Source organism: Siphateles boraxobius, unplaced genomic scaffold (genome assembly GCF_051911475.1).
Source record: "Siphateles boraxobius isolate OS27281-9 unplaced genomic scaffold, OSU_SipBor_1 66, whole genome shotgun sequence".
NCBI lineage: Eukaryota > Metazoa > Chordata > Actinopteri > Cypriniformes > Leuciscidae > Siphateles > Siphateles boraxobius.
The window spans coordinates 3,668,114-3,686,642 of record NW_027509193.1 but is presented as its reverse complement, the minus strand read 5'-3'; the positions used below and the strand labels follow the sequence as shown (position 1 = coordinate 3,686,642).

Below are 18,529 nucleotides of genomic sequence, written 5' to 3'. Positions count from 1 at the left end.
AATTTTAGAATTGCCGCCTTAAATCTAGTTAACAGACTTATTTTTCCTGTAAATCACATAAAAGTGATAAAAATGTTTCACTTAAGCATACTTTATCAGTGATTCATATTTCAGCCACAGAAATAAGATATTTTATTTTAAATTTAATACAGAGATTGCTTTTATTACCCCACCACATGATGAGTGGTCGCTCCAAATGACAACGAAGACATTATATTGCTAAAAATCTATTTAAAGAGATGAATGAACAATGCATTTTATACAAAAAAATGTATTAAAACCAAATTTTATACAAAATTCACAGAATTTTCCTGAACAGAAACATTTTATAAACATTTTTTTTTATAAAAATCACATCGCAAACATAAGTGCACCATTTCATTTAACTTGACTTAGAATTTCTTTCTAACAAATAATAATGTTATATATATAAATACAAATATTGTATATAGGTAACATTTGGGGTCAATAGTTTTTTTTTAAAAGTAATTAATACTTTTATTAATCAAGGACAAATTAAATTGATTAAAAAAAGTGACAGTAAAGATATTTAGGCTAGAATTTTACAAAAGATTCTATTTAAAATAAATGCTGTTCTATTGAACTTTCTATTCATCAAATAATCCTGAAATATAAAATGTATCACAGTTTCCACAATTTCCAGTAGTAACAAAAATAGTATAACTAAAATCCTCAATCCGGAAATTGAGCGTTAGATCTAGAGCATAGATCAGATCGATAATAATCAAGTTCCTTGAGCAGCAAATCATTATATTAGAATGATTTCTGAAGGATCATGTGACTGAAGACTGGAGTAATGATGCTGAAAATTTAGCTTTGATCACAGGAATAAATTACAGTTTACTATGTATATTCACATAGAAACCAGCTATTTTAAACTGTAATAATATTTCACTCTTATCCTAGCAAGGTACTCCACTCTTCCTGCAGGGTCAGAATTTTTACTTGACTTGGCATTGGCATCTGGTAAAATAGATTAAAGTAGTTTTAAATAAATAAATAGGCAATAATAAATACATTACTAATAAATGCATAATTACTAAACTAAAATTACATGCTATAACTTTTTTGTTGCATTTTTCTCATATTGTACAGAGAGTAAACATAAACCGTCTGAAATATATATAAAAAAAATCCCAAATTGCATAAAAATCTATTCCAAATTATACTAAATTAAAGTACTTTTTGTATATAAACCATCAATTGAATATAAAAGCACAAAACCTGCCAATCTAGGACATATATCTATCATGAAAAACAGTCTGCAGTGGTCACACCACATGATATTTTCAAATTCAGTCAAAATTTACAGGCACAGAATTGGTCACCTAAACAAAACAAGCTAGCTTTCCACAAAAGGTCAATATAAAATTTAGAATAAAAATATATATTTGTAGAAATAACTTTAATATTAATTTTTTTAAGGTCACACACATGACATCCAACTTTGGTAACTGCATACCAACCATTACAAAGGTTTTTTTTTTTTTTCCTATTAGAGAGAATTACAAACCTGCTTGTGGCTTCCATGGGTCCTTGGTAAATTGGTATATGATGTAAATTCCCAAAATGGTAGTTCCTTGATGGTCGAACCACATGATATTTCATAAAATGGACATCATCGGACAAAGTTTGTTTGTAAATTATGATGGAAACATAACTACAAATGCTTTGATTTTTTTCCAGAATTACAAAACACTTTGCAAATCATGCCAGAGAGTGCAGAAAATTATTTTTAATAAATTTAGAGTTATTTCAAAGACGTTTTCAAAACAGAAGTTAGGCCCGGACGGTCACACCACATGATATTTTGACACTTAAAATATCAAAAAAAAGTTACAAATAACTACGCTTTTTTAAAAGTTAAAGTGAGTACATACATGGGAGAGGTAATTCAAATATACAGTATCTTTTTATGCATTTAAACCCGTTTTTACCTGAACAAAAGCAATCGGACAGAAAATTTAGGGGTCACGTCATTGACCCAAAATCGTGTGGTCCCCAAACTGGACACCCTCTGGTTTCTGCGCCTAGAAATTCAGTCCATAAAAATTATAAACAGAACCGGTGACAAATGGCAGCCCTGCCAACATGCACCGGGAACAAGTCTGACTTATTGCTGGCAATGCGAACCAAGCTCCTACTCCGGTCTACAGGGACTGGACAGCCCTTAACAGAGGGCCCTGGACCCCATACTCCCAAAGCACCCTCCACAGGACGCCGCGAGGTACACAGTCAAATGCTTTCTCCAAATCCACAAAGCACATGTGGATTGATCGGGCAAACTCCCATGAACCCCCCAGAACCCTGGAGAGGGTATAGAGCTGGTCCAGTGTTCCGCGACCGGGATGAAAACCACACCTTTCCTCCTGAATCCGGGGTTCGACTATCGGCTGAAGTCTCCTCTCCAATACCCTGGAATAGACTTTCCCAGGTAGGCTGAGAAGTGTGTTGGAACAAACCCTCCGGTCCCCTTTCTTGAAAAGAGGGACCACCACCCCAGTCTGCCAGTCCAGAGGTACTGTACCCGACCGCCACGCGATGCTGCAGATGCGTGTCAGCCAAGACAGCCCCACAACATCCAGAAACTTGAGGTACTCGGGGCAGATCTCATCCACCCCCGGTGCCTTGCCACCGAGGAGCTTTTTAACTACCTCTGTGACTTCAGTCTGGGTGATGGACGAGTCCCCTTCTGAGCCCTCTGGCTCTGCTTCCTCAACTGAAGACGTGTCGGTCGGATTGAGGAGATCCTCGAAGTATTCCTTCCACAGTCCGACGATATCCCCTGTTGAGATCAACAGCCGCCCATCTCCACTGTAAACGGTGTTGCTAGGGAACTGCTTCCCCCTCCTGAGGTGCCGGACAGTTTGCCAGAATCTCTTCGAGGCCAACCGATAGTCCTTTTCCATGGCCTCACCGAACTCCTTCCAGGCCCAATTTTTTGCCTCCACAACCACCCCGGTTGCAGTCCGATTGGCCTGCCGGTACCTGTCAGCTGCCTCAGGAGTCCCACAAGCCAGCCAGGCCTGATTGGACTCCTTCTTTAGCTTGACGGCATCCCTTACTTCTGGTGTCCACCACTGGGTTCGGGATTGCCGCCTTATCTGTTTGCCTTGGGAGATATAGGGCATATAGCCCCGGACAACATAGCTCCTACGATAATTTGAGTACTCAAACCCTTCCACCACGATACGGTGGCAGTTCAAGGAGTGTAAGAAAATTTTGTACATTTTAAAGTTAAATTCATAAATCTGGTGCAAAGTTTAAAATTAAGAGCTCCAACCCATATTCAGTGTGCGACTTCAACAAAGAAAAAGTCAGTGCATCGACTTTTTAAAATTTAAATGGGACTCAGACTCACATCTTTTTAGTTGCGATATAGTGTCTGTCTACTATGTACTACTATGACCACTACTACTACTAATATTATAATATTATTCCTATGACAGTAATATAGACATATATTGTACAAAAATGCACTGAAAAAATAAATGAAACTTTCATAATTAGTTTTGCCTATTTCTGTACATGCAAGAAATAAACTTGTGAGCTTTTATTTTTATGGAAAATGCAGTCAAGCGGGGGCATAAAGAGGTCTTAAAGTGACAATAATATACTATTTATGCGATGCTATAGGCTACGTATGCTAACCGTTGCGATAATAAATACACATGTTTATGGAAAATACATGTGACTGCTTGAAGAATGTAGACAAGTTATATATGATTATAATCAAATTGGTTTTGTTTTTTATCATATTGTTGATACCAGACTAATATATCCGCATGTCATAACATGCACTCCGATTAACTTTTTGTCCGTGAGCTCCCTCTGTTGATCTGACTGAAAGGATAACAGTAAAGAGTGACGGAGAGATCGCTCATACGCATCATCACATCATTTTGTGGAAAAATAATATTTGATCTTTATATAATAAGATTCAATTCAATTCAAATTTATTTGTATAGTGCTTTTCACAATACACATTGTCTCAGAGCAGCTTTACAGAAAGTGCATTTCGGAAATGTACATAGAAAAATACAGTAAGTTAATCATGTATTAATTTAGGGCATAACATATCGCCGGCGTTGAGTCGTCTCTTCACAGGCGCCGAGTCGTCTCATCACAGGTGATGGGGCATGTGAAGTCTCCGTGAGAGGCTGGATACAAACTGGAGCTGACGAACGCTATTTACCTCGGGACTAGCATCCCGAGATAACAGCAGAAAGGCAGATGGGAAATAATTAGCATAGCTGATGTTCATAATGTTAATGCATTCGAACTGATTCAGCAGTAGTATAAAAGGTAAGCTTTAAGTGAATGCTTGGTTAAATAGATGCGTCTTTAATCTAGTTTTAAACTGGGACAGCGAGTCTGAGTCTCGAACAATATCAGGAAGGCTATTCCAGAGTTTAGGAGCTAAATGTGAGAACCCCCTCCCTCCTTTAGTGGACTTCTATATCCTAGGAATGACCAGAAGCCTCGAATTTAGTGATCTTAAAGAGCGTGATGGATTGTATGGCGATAGAAGGTCCATTAAATGCACAGGAGCTAGACCATTTAGGGCTTTATAGGTCAGTAGTAATACTTTGTAATTGATACGTAACTTAATAGGTAACCAGTGTAGAGATGATAAAATAGGTGTTATATGATCATATTTTCTTGATATAGTAAGAACTCTAGCGGCTGCATTTTGCACTAACTGTAGCTTGTTTATTGAGGATGCAGGACAACCAGCTAATAAAGTATTACAGTAATCTATTCTCGAGGTCATGAATGCATGAACTAGCTTTTCTGCATCAGAAACAGATAGCATGTTACGTAGCTTAGCAATGTTTCTAAGGTGGAAAAAGGCTGTTCTTGTAACATATGAAATATGATTTTCGAAAGTCAAGTTGCGGTCTAGTATAACACCCAGGTCTTTTACTGTAGTGGATAAAGTAACAGGACATCCTTCTAAATTAAAGTTGTATTGTAAGGGATTTTGTGGGTCGTTTTTTTGTACCAATTAGTAATACCTCCGTTTTATCTGAATTTAATAGCAGGAAATTACACGTCATCCAGCATTTTATATCATTTAGACACCCTGTCAAGTTAGATAAGTCAGTGTTTTCATCTGGTCGTGATGAGATATATAATTGAGTGTCATCAGCATAACAGTGGAAATTAATTCCATGTTTTCTTATAATATTACCAAGTGGCAGCATATATATTGAGAATAGCAGAGGGCCTAACACTGATCCTTGCGGCACTCCATAGTCTACTGACGTTATCTTCGATTTTTCCCAATTTAAACAGACAAACTGATAACAGTCTGATAAGTACGATCTAAACCAGCTTAATGCCTGTCCCTGAACACTATAGATCATAAAATACTCTTGGATTGACTACAAAACTACACTAGTGTCGAACGCAGCGCTAAGATCGAGTAGAACTAGTATTGAGATACAGCCTTGGTCAGAAGCTAACAGTAAATCATTTGTAATTTTAACTAGCGCAGTTTCTGTGCTATGATGCGGTCTGAATCCCGACTGAAATTTTTCATAGATATCATTTTCTTGCAAGAAAGAGCACAATTGAGCGGACACAATTTTTTCTAGTATTTTAGATATAAATGGAAGATTTGAGATGGGTCTGTAATTTGCTAAGTTATTTGGATCTAATTGCGGTTTCTTAATGAGAGGTTTTATTACTGCCAGCTTGAATATTTTTGGAACATGACCTAAAGATAAAGACGAGTTAATAATATTGAGAAGAGGCTCTTTCACTACAGGTAACACTTCTTCCAGTAGTTTAGTGGGTATTGGATCTAATAAACATGTTGTTGGTTTAGATGCAATGATAAGTTTATTTAGCTCTTCCTGTCCCATAGTTGTAAAGCGGTTTAGCCTAATTGTTCTTGAGGGGTGATAATTGAGGCTGAATCATAAGACACCATAGAGGATTGTACATTTACGATTGTGTTTCGGATGCTTTCTATTTTCTCATCGAAGTAATTCATAAAATCATTACTACTATATTGTAATGGAATATTTTGCTCTGGTGATGTCTGTTTATTTGTTAGTCTAGCCACGGTGTTAAATAAAAACCTTGGATTATTTTGGTTATTTTCTATTAGTTTGCGGAGATGCTCAGCCCTGGCTGCTTTTAGAGCCTTTTTATAACGTGACCTACTGTATTTCCAAGCGATTCTAAAGACCTCTAAATTAGTATGTTTCCATTTACGCTCTAAGTTACGAGTTTCTCTCTTGATAACATGCGTAGCACTGTTGTACCAAGGTGCTTTAGTTTTCTCTCTACCCTTTTTTATCTAATTGGTGCAACAATATCTAATTAACTAGAGAAAATGGTGCTCAAACTGCTAGTCATTTCCTCTAGTTCTTCTGTTTGTTTGGGTTCACTGAGCAGCTGAGATAGATCAGGTAAGCTATTTGAGAATCTATCTATAGTGGTTGGAAGGATTGTTCTGCCTGGTCTAAAACGTGGCGCAACATGACAAATTTCATCAGTACGTATTATGCAAGTTACCATGTAATGATCAGTGAGATCGTCACTTTGCGGTATAATATTTATATCAGTTGGATTGGTTCCATATGATATAATTAAATCTAGTGTATGATTTAGATGATGAGTGGGACCACTGACGTTTTGCTTGACCCCAAAGGAGTTTAATAAATCTGTAAACGCAGCCCCTAACGCATCATTTGTATTATCTACGTGTATGTTAAAGTCTCCAACAATTAGTGCTTTATCGACATTGACCAATAGATCTGAGAGAAAGTCTGCAAACTCTTTTAGGAAATCAACATATGGCCCTGGAGGTCTATATACGGTAGCCAAGGCTAGAGATAATATGGATTTGTTTCTTACATCTAAGAGCGTAACATTTAGCACAAGCACTTCAAACGAATTAAGCCTGTGACCTGACAAGATAATAAAAGATAATTTAGGCTTTTTTATGTGTAAGCCTTTGGACTTAAAAGCCTTTATAGAGTTGTTTTGTACATTCATGTGATCACAAATAAATGGAAGCAAGCAGGTGTGACTGAATACGTATGTCTTCACTCTATATGTGAAATGTTAAATACCAGTTTGATTCAGCATGATTGATGTGCACTACTGACACAAATTGATAAATTACTGTCACTGTAAAAAAATTTTTATTGTAAAACATTGGTCAAATATTAATGCTGGAAGTCTTTAAGTAAAGCCCAAATCTAGCTAGTTTTCAGTCAGCTGATGAATTGGTGGGGTTTCAAAATAAGTACCTACTCCGAGAGTATGCGTTTTCGTACACAGCCTGTGTGTCGTCTTAACAAAACGGCTCGCAGCCACAGCCAGCCTACAGGAACATCCTGTAGGACAGGAGTGGAAGAAGAGGGCTGGTATGAACTCTACTCTGGTGTCTGACAGTATCTGTAGTCTTCTCTCCGCCTCAACACATCTGTCAGTTTGATAGAAGAGTAGCTCAGGGGTATGAATTAGGCATGAAGTATTTCCTGTGGCTCAGCAGACTAAAGGAAGCGGTCTCACCCATCCGTGAAAGTGGTGTTATGCTCCAGACACTTCCCAGTTTGTTGAGGGAAAGTTCACGGGCACTGGCAAGCTAATGCTCAGTGCTGTGGATTAGGCTTGCTGTGCCATGTGTTACCGGTGTTACACGGTGTTCAGCCATACACCAGTTATATAACTTGGCCACAGTGGCACCACCCCCACTGCTTTTCACTGTCATTTTGCTTTTTTGGTAATAGAAATATAACCCATTTAATTCAGTTGGACAACAGACACTGCAACTATAAACTGATAGCATCGGCTTTGCTCCATAAAGCAGAAGCTGCAGAGTCACAGCACAGTGCAACAGGAGTTAAGATTTCACTAATCACATGACGACAGTTTGGAGAGTTGACTGAAAGGTCGATGTCAGTGGATTTGGTGCACAACAGATCCTGAGCCTCATTGACAAATATCCCATCTTGTAAAATGTGTGTTCAGTACTGCCGCTCCCTGTACACAGAGTACTCGGAATCATAAATTTGACAGTGAAAAGTGAGCGTACATTAAAAACTGATTTAAATACCCCGCATACTGATAGCGGTTCCCTGATGCCTGCAAAGGGACCTCAATGCTAAGGATTTTTTTTTCTACTAGCCTAGCCTGGCCGGCCAAGTTCTTATAGCCTTACTCATATAAATTTCAAATATTGTTAAAGACAAGTAAACTTCAGTAATAAAATAAAAACAAACAAATTACGAGCAATAGCACAAATACAATAGAACAAACATACAAATTAAATAAACGCCACTTTTCATGTTTTTCAGGTAAGTCTAACAGTAGAGAAAATGAATAATCAAATGTAAAATAGTACTGCATAGTCTTCATTTTTTTTTTTTTTTTTTTATAATTTTCCTTCCTACGTCAGAAGGGGAGCGAAATCTGATCGGCTTATTTTTTGACATGCTTGCAGAGAAAGGCTTACCAAAACAAAGTTACTGGGTTGTCACTTTTCACGTTTTCTTTGTTGGTAGATGCACTGGGGACCCGATTATAGCACTTAAATAAGGAAAAAGTAAGATTTTCATAATGTCACCTTTAAACTAGTTGATTTATTTGCAAAATTTCTGTTGAAATGTTATGTAAATTAGACGTAGTGGCCTAGATATGGGGATGCATTGCACATAATCTGTGGAGAGATGTAACTGTGATGTAGTCAAATTTGGAACTGAAACTGGAGTAGCTTTTTGGAAATGTATGTTGCAAACACATACTTGCAATAACACAAAATATCTAGATGAATAGAAGTTTCAATGTGTATTTCTGTTGTTTGTACGGACGTTCACTGGCGCTTTACTGCTCATGCATGCATGCATCTTGAGAGCTTTTCGTGTAATAAACACATGTGAGCACTCTTGAAAGCAGTCCGTACAAATAGGATCCAAATGTACTGTTTATAAGCAAATTTCCATATTGATTTTTTTGTTGTAACAGATAATGTATCCTGACAGAAAATTACCAGAACTTTTTTTTTTTTTACAGTGAGGACTTTTCACGTATCAATTGTCAAGTGCAATTGCTAGTGCAAATCTCTGTGCAATTGTCAAGAATTTTGTCAATACCTTGAAATGGGATTCGCATGAAATGGAAGTTGTGATAGTCTTTCCTCCCTATTGTGACGTACAACTGAAACGGCTTATCGGACAAAAACAAATGTTGGGTGGGGCTTGATTTGTCTATAGGTTATTGATTGAATGGTTGGGGTTTGCTATTGGTGGATCTCATGTGAGTGACAGTTTGTCAGTAAACACATCATCAGAGAAGAGAAGATCGATGCAAAATTTAAGATTAAAGATTACGAGGCACATGAATTAAAAAAAAGTGATGTGCACGGATAAATCATTTATAATAAACACTGCAATATTCGATAAAAGAAAATTAAGAATTGTCCATTTTGATTAGATCGAGACTTTATTAAACGCATTGCTTCGTCTACTGTATATTGTATACTGTACCTTTTTTTTGTGCCCTTAATGAAAATGATCTATAACAGACCTAATTTTATTTCAACCACGATATCCAAATATTGTGACCAATATGCATGGATAATTTAGGGTATTCCAAAACTAAATTACAAACAAACAAACAAGAACAAACTAACAAATACATACATACATACATGCATACATAGTTTGAATGGAAAATTACCAGAGACACCAACTGAAGTTCCTCCATTTTAAAGGCCAGGAACTGTGTGGTAGCAAAAAGACATTTATATTTATTTTTTACACTTAAAAATTTATTTTGTGCCTGTTTATCATATAGACTATTTAATTTCATTTCACACATTTTACTGCTTTTAAAACCATTCCACAGGACTGTACAGATTTTCCTTCTAAGTCAGCACAGAAAGTGCCAAAAACAAAATCCAGATTCTACTTGTGTCTGATGGTGAAACTCACAGCACGGCATTCAAATGACTACAGGAACTTGTACAGGAAACAGAAGTAACTTTGAATGTGGGATGTGCCGATGGCCAAATTGTGAACATTTCACCTGCTCGATCATTTCTACTTTGCTATATTTTGTCATCGGTCCCCACCCTTATCCTGAGTCACTCACCAGGAAACAAAGCCAGCTGCATGTTGTGTCACAGGGAAGTCACACTCAAGTGTGCATCCTCAATAATGTTTCATTAACGGTTCGTTCTAAAGCTGCTTGGCTTAAAGGGGACCCATTATGCCCCTTTTTACAAGAAGTAATAAGCCTCCGGTGTCCTCAGAATGTGTCTGTGAAGTTTAAGCTCAAAATACCCCACAGGTTCTTTATTATAGCATGCCCTAAATGCCCCTATTTGAGTGAGAGCAGTGTTTTGGTGTGTGTATCTTTAAATGCAATGAGGTGCTGCTCTCCGCCCCCCATTTCCAGAAGAGGGCTGTGCCTTTACAGCACATGCTTCAGATACTCGGGTAAACAACAAGGTGCGTTTATTAATTATACAGACGGTGAGCTTTTTTGGGTTAAGAATAAAAATAACGTCATAGCTCTGGTCTGTTCAGAGATAATGGTTACTTTAGCCTCATTAGCTATGCAATTTGCAAACATTCACAAAATGTAAATTGCAATGGTTCTGGCAGTTGGTATTGATTCATCTTTGAGAAACAACTTTTTTGCAAATCTTGCGTTGTACTGACCCTCGCTTGCAAAGCAGTTCGGTGTAAAATGTTTCACACATGATTTGACCTATTTTTTTTTGGTCACATTCCCTCCATAAATAAGTTTAATCCACTGCGTTATTATTATTATATTTATTATATTATTATTATGACACATCACTAGCTGCTCTAGTGGGGATATAAACATGGCAGATTGTGTGTGGCTCACTCAGGGCGGGATCTATGCTAATAGGGCCAAGATCGTCACCCATCGTGGGCGGGGCTTGCCCTAGGGAGAAAACTGAGACAGCTAGTTTTGAGACACTTTTTCTGTTTCATGGGTATTATACAAAAAAGAGTGGGTGGATTTTTACCAGTATAGGGAGGTTGTTTACGCACACTGACACACATCATGTACAAGCACCATGTAAAAGTGAATTTTGCACAATCGGTCTCCTTTACAAACAAGCCAGTCAGACATGTGAAAGCACATTTTACCTGTAAGCTCTCATGTACCAGAATCGCACCAGAGTTACCTCACACCTGATTTCAAAAGATTGTGACACTAGTTATTATTTCATCACACTCTTCCGTTGTATTATGAAACACATACTGGGGATTTCTATTTGCTAAAAGTACAACTGTAACTCCTCACTGTCCCATTACTGTGTAAACCGACCCCTTTTGACCTGAAGAGCACCAGTAGTTGAATAAGATTTAAATCCTTATCTTGTGTTACTTTTGTGTAAGCAATGAGGAAAATTACATCTGGCAATTGAGTAATAATCCAGGCTAGATAAATTGAGGTCAAGCCTCCCTCACAGATGGGTGGCAGTAAAGCTGAAATCTCTTCTGCTAGATGCTGATCCACTCATCGAGTGTTTCAGGTTAGCAGTGATGGGGAGTAAATGAAAGTTTCATCTCAGCTACTTTAAAGGTGCAGTAAGTGATTTCTGAGAAACGCTGTTGAAAGTGGATCAGACCGAGCAGCACAACACACTTACAGCCAATCAGCAGTAGAGGGCGTGTCCACTCATAATGTGGGAGGAGAGAGAGTGAGCCAATCAGCAGTAGGGAACGTGTCACTCATGATGTGGGAGGAGAGAGAGTGAGCCAATCAGCAGTAAGGGCGTGTCACTCATGATGTGGGAGGAGAGAGAGTGAGCCAATCAGCAGTAAGGGCGTGTCACTCATGATGTGGGAGGAGAGAGAGTGAGCCAATCAGCAGTATGGGCATGTCACTCATGATGTGGGAGGAGAGAGAGTGAGCCAATCAGCAGTTGGGAACGTGTCACTCATAATGTGGGAGGAGAGAGAGTGAGCCAATCAGCAGTAGGGAACGTGTCACTCATGATGTGGGAGGAGAGAGAGTGAGCCAATCAGCAGTAAGGGCGTGTCACTCATGATGTGGGAGGAGAGAGTGAGCCAATCAGCAGTATGGGCATGTCACTCATGATGTGGGAGGAGAGAGAGTGAGCCAATCAGCAGTTGGGAACGTGTCACTCATGATGTGGGAGGAGAGAGAGTGAGCCAATCAGCAGTATGGGCATGTAACTCATGATCTGGGAGGAGAGAGAGTGAGCCAATCAGCAGTATGGGCGTGTCACTCATGATGTGGGAGGAGAGAGTGTGAGCCAATCAGCAGTAGGGCTGTGTCTAATCTAGAGCTGGGCGATATGGCCTAAAAAAAAAAAATCCCAGATTTTTTCACAAAAAATCCGATGTACGATTTAAATCGATTTTTTTCTCTACGTACTTAAAATCAATCTGCAGATGACAAAGAAATTGTTCACAACAAGTTTTAACTTTATTTTGTTTTAAAATTCCCTTCTGGGATTTGATCTCCATTAAAGTGCAATCAGAAACAACAAGCCAAAAAGACAAGAGGACAGGCCCTGTCTTTGAAAACAATGAAAATGTAACATAAAATAAAATGGGTTGATTGGGATTGGGGGGGGGGGATGTGTAAAAAAACAAAAAACTTGCATCACAATAAGTGTATTGTGATAGTCAAATGATTTGGTAACTAAACATAATTTTATTAAGTTTACTGGTTTGCTACTGTTTTTATTATTGCTTAACACAAATTTCACAATTTCAATTCAATTCTTGTGATTTGATTCTGATCTTTATTCAATATAAATTCCTTTGGATAAATAGGTACGTAGTAGCTACGTACTACTACCTAAGAACTATCGTACTACTATCTAAAAGCAGATGCGTTAATGTGTTAATTGTTCTCCCAAAAAAAAAAAAAAATCACCTAATGCTGTAAACATACAGAGAGCCCTGTCAGCTGGTATTATTAAAGGTTAAAACTAACTCAAATTAAATATAATGCGTTTTTTATTTTATAATGCGTCTAACTAACATGCGTTCTATGGGTCATTAAAAGCCATCCTGATTTAAATATAACGTTACGTGGCATATGTTGTTCTCCAGCTGTTTTATGGACATCTTTCCGCGGTTGAAAAACACTGATCGATCGATTTTATTACATCTCGGTAAGTTTGTAGTAAAGAGTAACAGATGATCGGTTCACGTGCCGCTTGAACTGAGATCTGCCAGCGTTCTTTCACGTCACATTTACAAGCGCCAAAACGGTGTTTATTGTTAAAATTTTGTAATAAAATTGACAGAATCTGAGAGCTGAGAATCTGTTTCATATCGATAGTAACCTGCTCTGTCTTGTCTGTTGGTGTCAGTGTCTTCTTTGCCTCGCGATTTTTCTCTGCGTGAGAAAAGGGATGTGTGGCGTGAGAGCGTGTAAAAAGTGACAGAATTGCGTCTCTCACAGTGAACTCGTGAGAGTTGGCGGCCCTGCAGATTCAGCTTGTAAATGTTTTCGGCGGGTGTGCTTCTGCTGCCGCGGTCTTGCTCATTTGCCATGTTGTTTGTGTATCTCTATCATGGCAAGCGCTGAGCCCGGTCGGAACTACGGGAGCCCAGATGGGAGCGTCGGCGGTTGTTAAAGAAAAAAACGATTTTCATTCAAAAAAATCGGCGTAAACTACACATTCGAGTTAATCGATAAAATCGATTTATCGCCCAGCCCTAGTCTAATCATGATGTGGGAGGAGAGAGATTTGAAGAAAGACTGGAAAAAGAGAGATGACATTACAAAAGAAAAAAGCTCAAAAGAATATCACTGGAAAAAGTAGGATTAAGATCAGGCAAGAGCTTTAGGACCAGCGTTAATAGTAGAAAAGCTTTCCAGCGCTGGAGAAACTGAAGCAGGAAGGCCTGAAAACAGATATCGAGGTTGCGTTGGTTCTGCTCCTTACGCGAGTAAAATTGGTTTTGCTATGTTTCACAGAACTAATAAATGCTGTTGTTGTAATGATAGCTTTAGTAACAGGACAGTGTTTAGTGGCGATTGGCATATTTGTCAATGTCTCATTTCGATCATTGATGGGTCTCATAAAACGAGTATTTGAGTACTCCGGGGGGCGGGGCATGTGCAGGGTGGGACGTGTCAGTCATGATAATGAAAAGATTAAGTTACGAAAATTAATGTTGACTAGCCTAATAAAAATGACATTGTAAAACATTTCTATGAAAACATTGAACATATGACTAGAAAAAATGTCACTGCTACAGTAGATTGATGCATCAATGTTATCGAAAAAGAAACATCTAAAGGAATAGCTGCCTGAGGTAAAGCTGAAGAGTAAATTATATCCAGTAAACTTGCATCTGCACAAAAGGACTGTGAACTTGAGTGTTCTAGTTTTTTACAGTCCATAGTTTGAAAGAGAAACTCTGGATTAACCAGACAACTAAAGCACAGAGAATTTACAACATTCTATCCTGTTCTCATTATAATGCTATATATGCTAGGTCCATTGGCACTGCACATCGTGCACTTAATTTTATTTTTCATGATAGAAAGATTACAGTCAGTTTTAGCAATTTTGTTGTGTTTTGTCATTTATGTGTGTGTATATATGTATGTGTGTGTATATATGTATGTATGAATGTGTGTTTGTGTATGTAGTATTTTTCATGTAAAACAGGTCTCTGTTTGGTCCCGACTAGATCCATTTGTTTGACCAATATCAGACAGGTTATCTCAACCTTTTTGAGAACAGTCATTATATTTTGCAATACATTTTGATGACAGTAGTTGTGCAGAAATGACACATTTCACATTTATTTGCAATTGATGTAAAAAAAAAAAATCTATACTTTCTCTATACTGTGATGCGAACTTAATACAGAAAAAAAATGGGAAAAAAAATTTTGGAAAAATTTTAATTTTGGAGAAAAAATGGATTTCTGTTTTCCTATTTCCCTATTTATGTAATTTAAAAAGATTGTACCATCCTAAATGGATTCAATGTTGGTAGTTATGTTTTGTTAGTAGCTTATTTACTAACTACAGTTTTGAAATAGCTTCCCCAGAATCAACTGTAAGTGCCCTGTAAAATGAACTTGCCAGGGTATTTTTCCATCTTAAGTGACATTTCAGTATGAAGGGAGCGAAGTTTGAAGGGTGGAGAAAAGTTAAGGCTCCACCATATTTATAAAGTTCACTTAGTCCCAGGTGTAAAGGTGATGATACACAGGGCAACTTTTTGAGCAATGTTGCTGGGCGATGTTGCCGGGCGAATGTTGCCGGGCGAATGTTGCTTGGGCAGTTTCCCATTGAAAATGGGAATAATTTAGATTGGTTGTGGGCTCTGTGTCTCATCTGGTTGCCCATTGACGGCAACATTGCCCAGCAACATTGCTCAAAAAATTGCCCTGTGTATCATCACCTTAAGTTGCGCACGACACGACAGTTACAATGCAACTATCATGATTACGGTTAATTAAGATAAAAGACTAATATTTAATATAACCAAATTGCATTTATTTTAAGTTCAAACATCGCAACAGACCTTTCAGATCACTCAATTTAGCGCTTTTCAAATATAACATTATATTAATTGAGATTTATAATAAATGTTTATTGATATAAATATGCATAAAAGTATGATATTTATACTATATTCATTTATCGAAGTACATTATCTCTATGTTGGATGTTGCTGCAGGGTGTTGTTCCGATGAACGCATTTTGTCAAGTGGAAGTCTAACAGATATCCCATGCTTAGGGAATAATGAGCAGTGAACACTACGTAGGGACCCTGTCGATTTGAACGCAGCTTGAGTTCTAGACGTGGTCCTGTGTCTGGAACTCATAATTGAGTTTTTGTCAGCAATTGAGACGGCCTGCTGATCCGTGTGTGATTTGTTTCTCACAGAAAAAGCCACAGATGGCTCCCTGCAGAATGAAGACTGGACACTCAACATGGAGATCTGTGACATCATTAATGAGACCGAGGAAGGGTGAGAGACCAACACACACATAAACGCATGCGCACAGATCTTGCTGATGACTCACAGCGACTCTCACGGAGTCATTCAGAGCAGACTGACTGGGAATGTGCTGTCGTTGTGTCGTGCTCCAGCAGTAATGGGTTCTCACAGTTCCTCTTGGCCTGTTTACTGCTGATGTTGAAAAGCATAAAACGTCTGAATTTCTTTCTAAAGAAGAATGTTTACAACTAGTTTTGTCTACACCAGGAAAGTCAGTGGGGTCCAAAACAATTGTCTTTCATTTAATGAAGAAAAAAAAAAAACACCAAGACATTTTTCAGAATATCTTCTTTTGTGTTCCATTTTTGTGTGATCTGATGAACTATAGAAGACAAGAACTGACCGATTCAAAATATTTGACATCTTTGGTACTGGTGAACTTGCACACTGACATATTAAATTATGTACTCTACCGTTGAAAAGTTTGGGGTCGGTAAGTTATTTTTCTTCTGCTTACCAATGCTGCATTTATTTGATCAAAAATACTTTAAAACCAGTAATTTTGTGAGATATTATTATGATTTAGAATAACTGATTTCTATGTGAATATATGTTAAAATGTAATTTATTCCTGTGATCAAAGCTGAATTTTCAGCATCATTACTCCAGTCTTCAGTGTCACATGATCCTTCAGAAGTCACTGTAATGTGCTGATTTGATGATCAAGAAACATTTCTGATTATTATCAATTTTGAAAACAGCGCTGCTAAATTTTTTTGTGGACATCTATATTGTCACCTTTGATTAATTTAACGTGTTCTCGCTGCATTGAAGTATGAATTTAAAAAAAATTCGTACTGACCCCAAACTTTTGAGCGGTTGTGTAAGTACTCATGAAATCAGCTCAGTGAATACTAGTGTGACTGGATCACTCGAGACGAATGTTCATAACAGGTGTAAACAGGTTCTTCACACAGAGTCACAGTGCTTTTCCTGCTCCATATGATTCTTCACTTTCTCTTTTTCTCTCACACTGTCGCCAGACTGGCACTACAGGCTTGCCTCTGTTATTTGTGAGGGAACACAGGACTCTGTTGTGTTCTTCTTTGTTTGGACTGGTTGTTTCCTGTTGTATTAGAAGTTGTGGGTGTTTTCAAGAATTTAAACAATCTTTCCTGTTGTTAATTATGCATTCAATTATTTACATAAACGCCCTTTTAAGCAGATTATGCCACAGAGTACATTTGGACTTTGTAAGAATAGTCAGGTCTGATATGATGGTATAGAAAGTGACCATCAAGTATTTAGTATTCAATTTCCCAGTTGTTGTTTTTTCCCCATTCAGTTTTGTTTTTCAGTTCTGCCATTTTGTACTTTCCATAATGCAAGAGATTATTACTATTCTTCCTCTTCTCTATTTGACCTTACGGCACATGATGGCTGCATCTGAAATCAAATACTTCCCTACTATATACTTGGTGATAAGCAGAATGTGAAATTAGTATGTCTGAATTCATAGTATAAAACAGAAGACTAAATCAAATGGATACTTTACGGTAGAGAATTTGTGAATGACATTACGAATGTAGTAGGTCCAGATTACATTAATGCTAAGTAGAGTAGTTTAGATTAGGCAGGTTGCGATTTTGGATGCGGCTAATATTGCTTTCCTCCATTTCTCCGGTCTAAAGTTTGAGTCTGAGCAAAGTCCCTCTTAACACAAGTCATTTGTTGGCTATCTATGTAACATCCTGTTACAAAAATAATGGTTGGTTATTTTAACTATGGCGCAGTGTTGAGAATAATTGATCACATTAATTTGTACACAAGTTAAAATGTCTTTACATTGAGTTCAGCTTTTAGTAGCTGACGTCGTTGTTCTTGCTTATAAAAAGCTCCTTATATCCGACTTGGAAGAAATGGGAGCTCTTTGATCACACCAAAGGAAAAACAAACTCAATTGCGGCTTCTCGTGTAAGCTTAGAGATAATTAACTTTCAGGCCCTGAATTAGAGTGTGTTTGTAAGAGGGCTTTCAGCACAGGCTCTCTGGTGGTGTCTAGTTAAATTGAGTCTTTTAATTCCTGTCCTGAGCTCACAGACTGCTCTGCTGAATTGAATGTTATAAAAAGGATTGTTACGTTCCTAGATGATTATGGTTGATTATCCAATTGTGCTGAAATAAACAATACAGACGCAAAAAGTCTATGATGCAAAACATCAGTTCAACTTCAGTAGCTACAGTTGGGGGTTTGTTCAAATCCCTGACCCTAAGTGGGAGCAATGGTATTTAAATGTTTATGCTCTAACACCAAAGGAGCAGTCACATTTATTGGAGTTCGACCAATTTTTGCAGGTGAAATCAAGTCATTTCAATTAGGAATCCATGCAATTGTGAAATTCCATTGAGGACGAAAAATTGCCCTCACCGATTTCGCAACATGTTCAGGTTGGTTACACAGATTCGCTGCGTTGACCAACAGAAAGCTACTTAGTCGTGTGAGCTGTGCTTCATACATCACTACACAACAGACAATGGACCTTTCTTGTTCGTGACAT

At 37.8% G+C, this 18,529-nt stretch overlaps 1 protein-coding gene across 4 annotated transcripts in view; it reads left to right on the top strand.

Moving 5' to 3' along the window:
• The window catches only part of tom1l2a (target of myb1 like 2 membrane trafficking protein a), a 143,895-nt gene that overhangs the window by 12,702 nt on the left and 112,664 nt on the right, over nt 1–18,529 (top strand). For all 4 annotated transcript variants that reach the window (XR_013196721.1, XM_077211666.1, XM_077211665.1 and 1 more), the window contains exon 2: nt 15,917–16,001. Coding sequence is in view for 3 of the 4 variants with exons in the window: in XM_077211666.1 (XP_077067781.1) it covers nt 15,917–16,001 (85 nt within the window). In the remaining variant the exon portion in view is untranslated. The remainder of the gene's footprint in view (nt 1–15,916; nt 16,002–18,529) is intronic.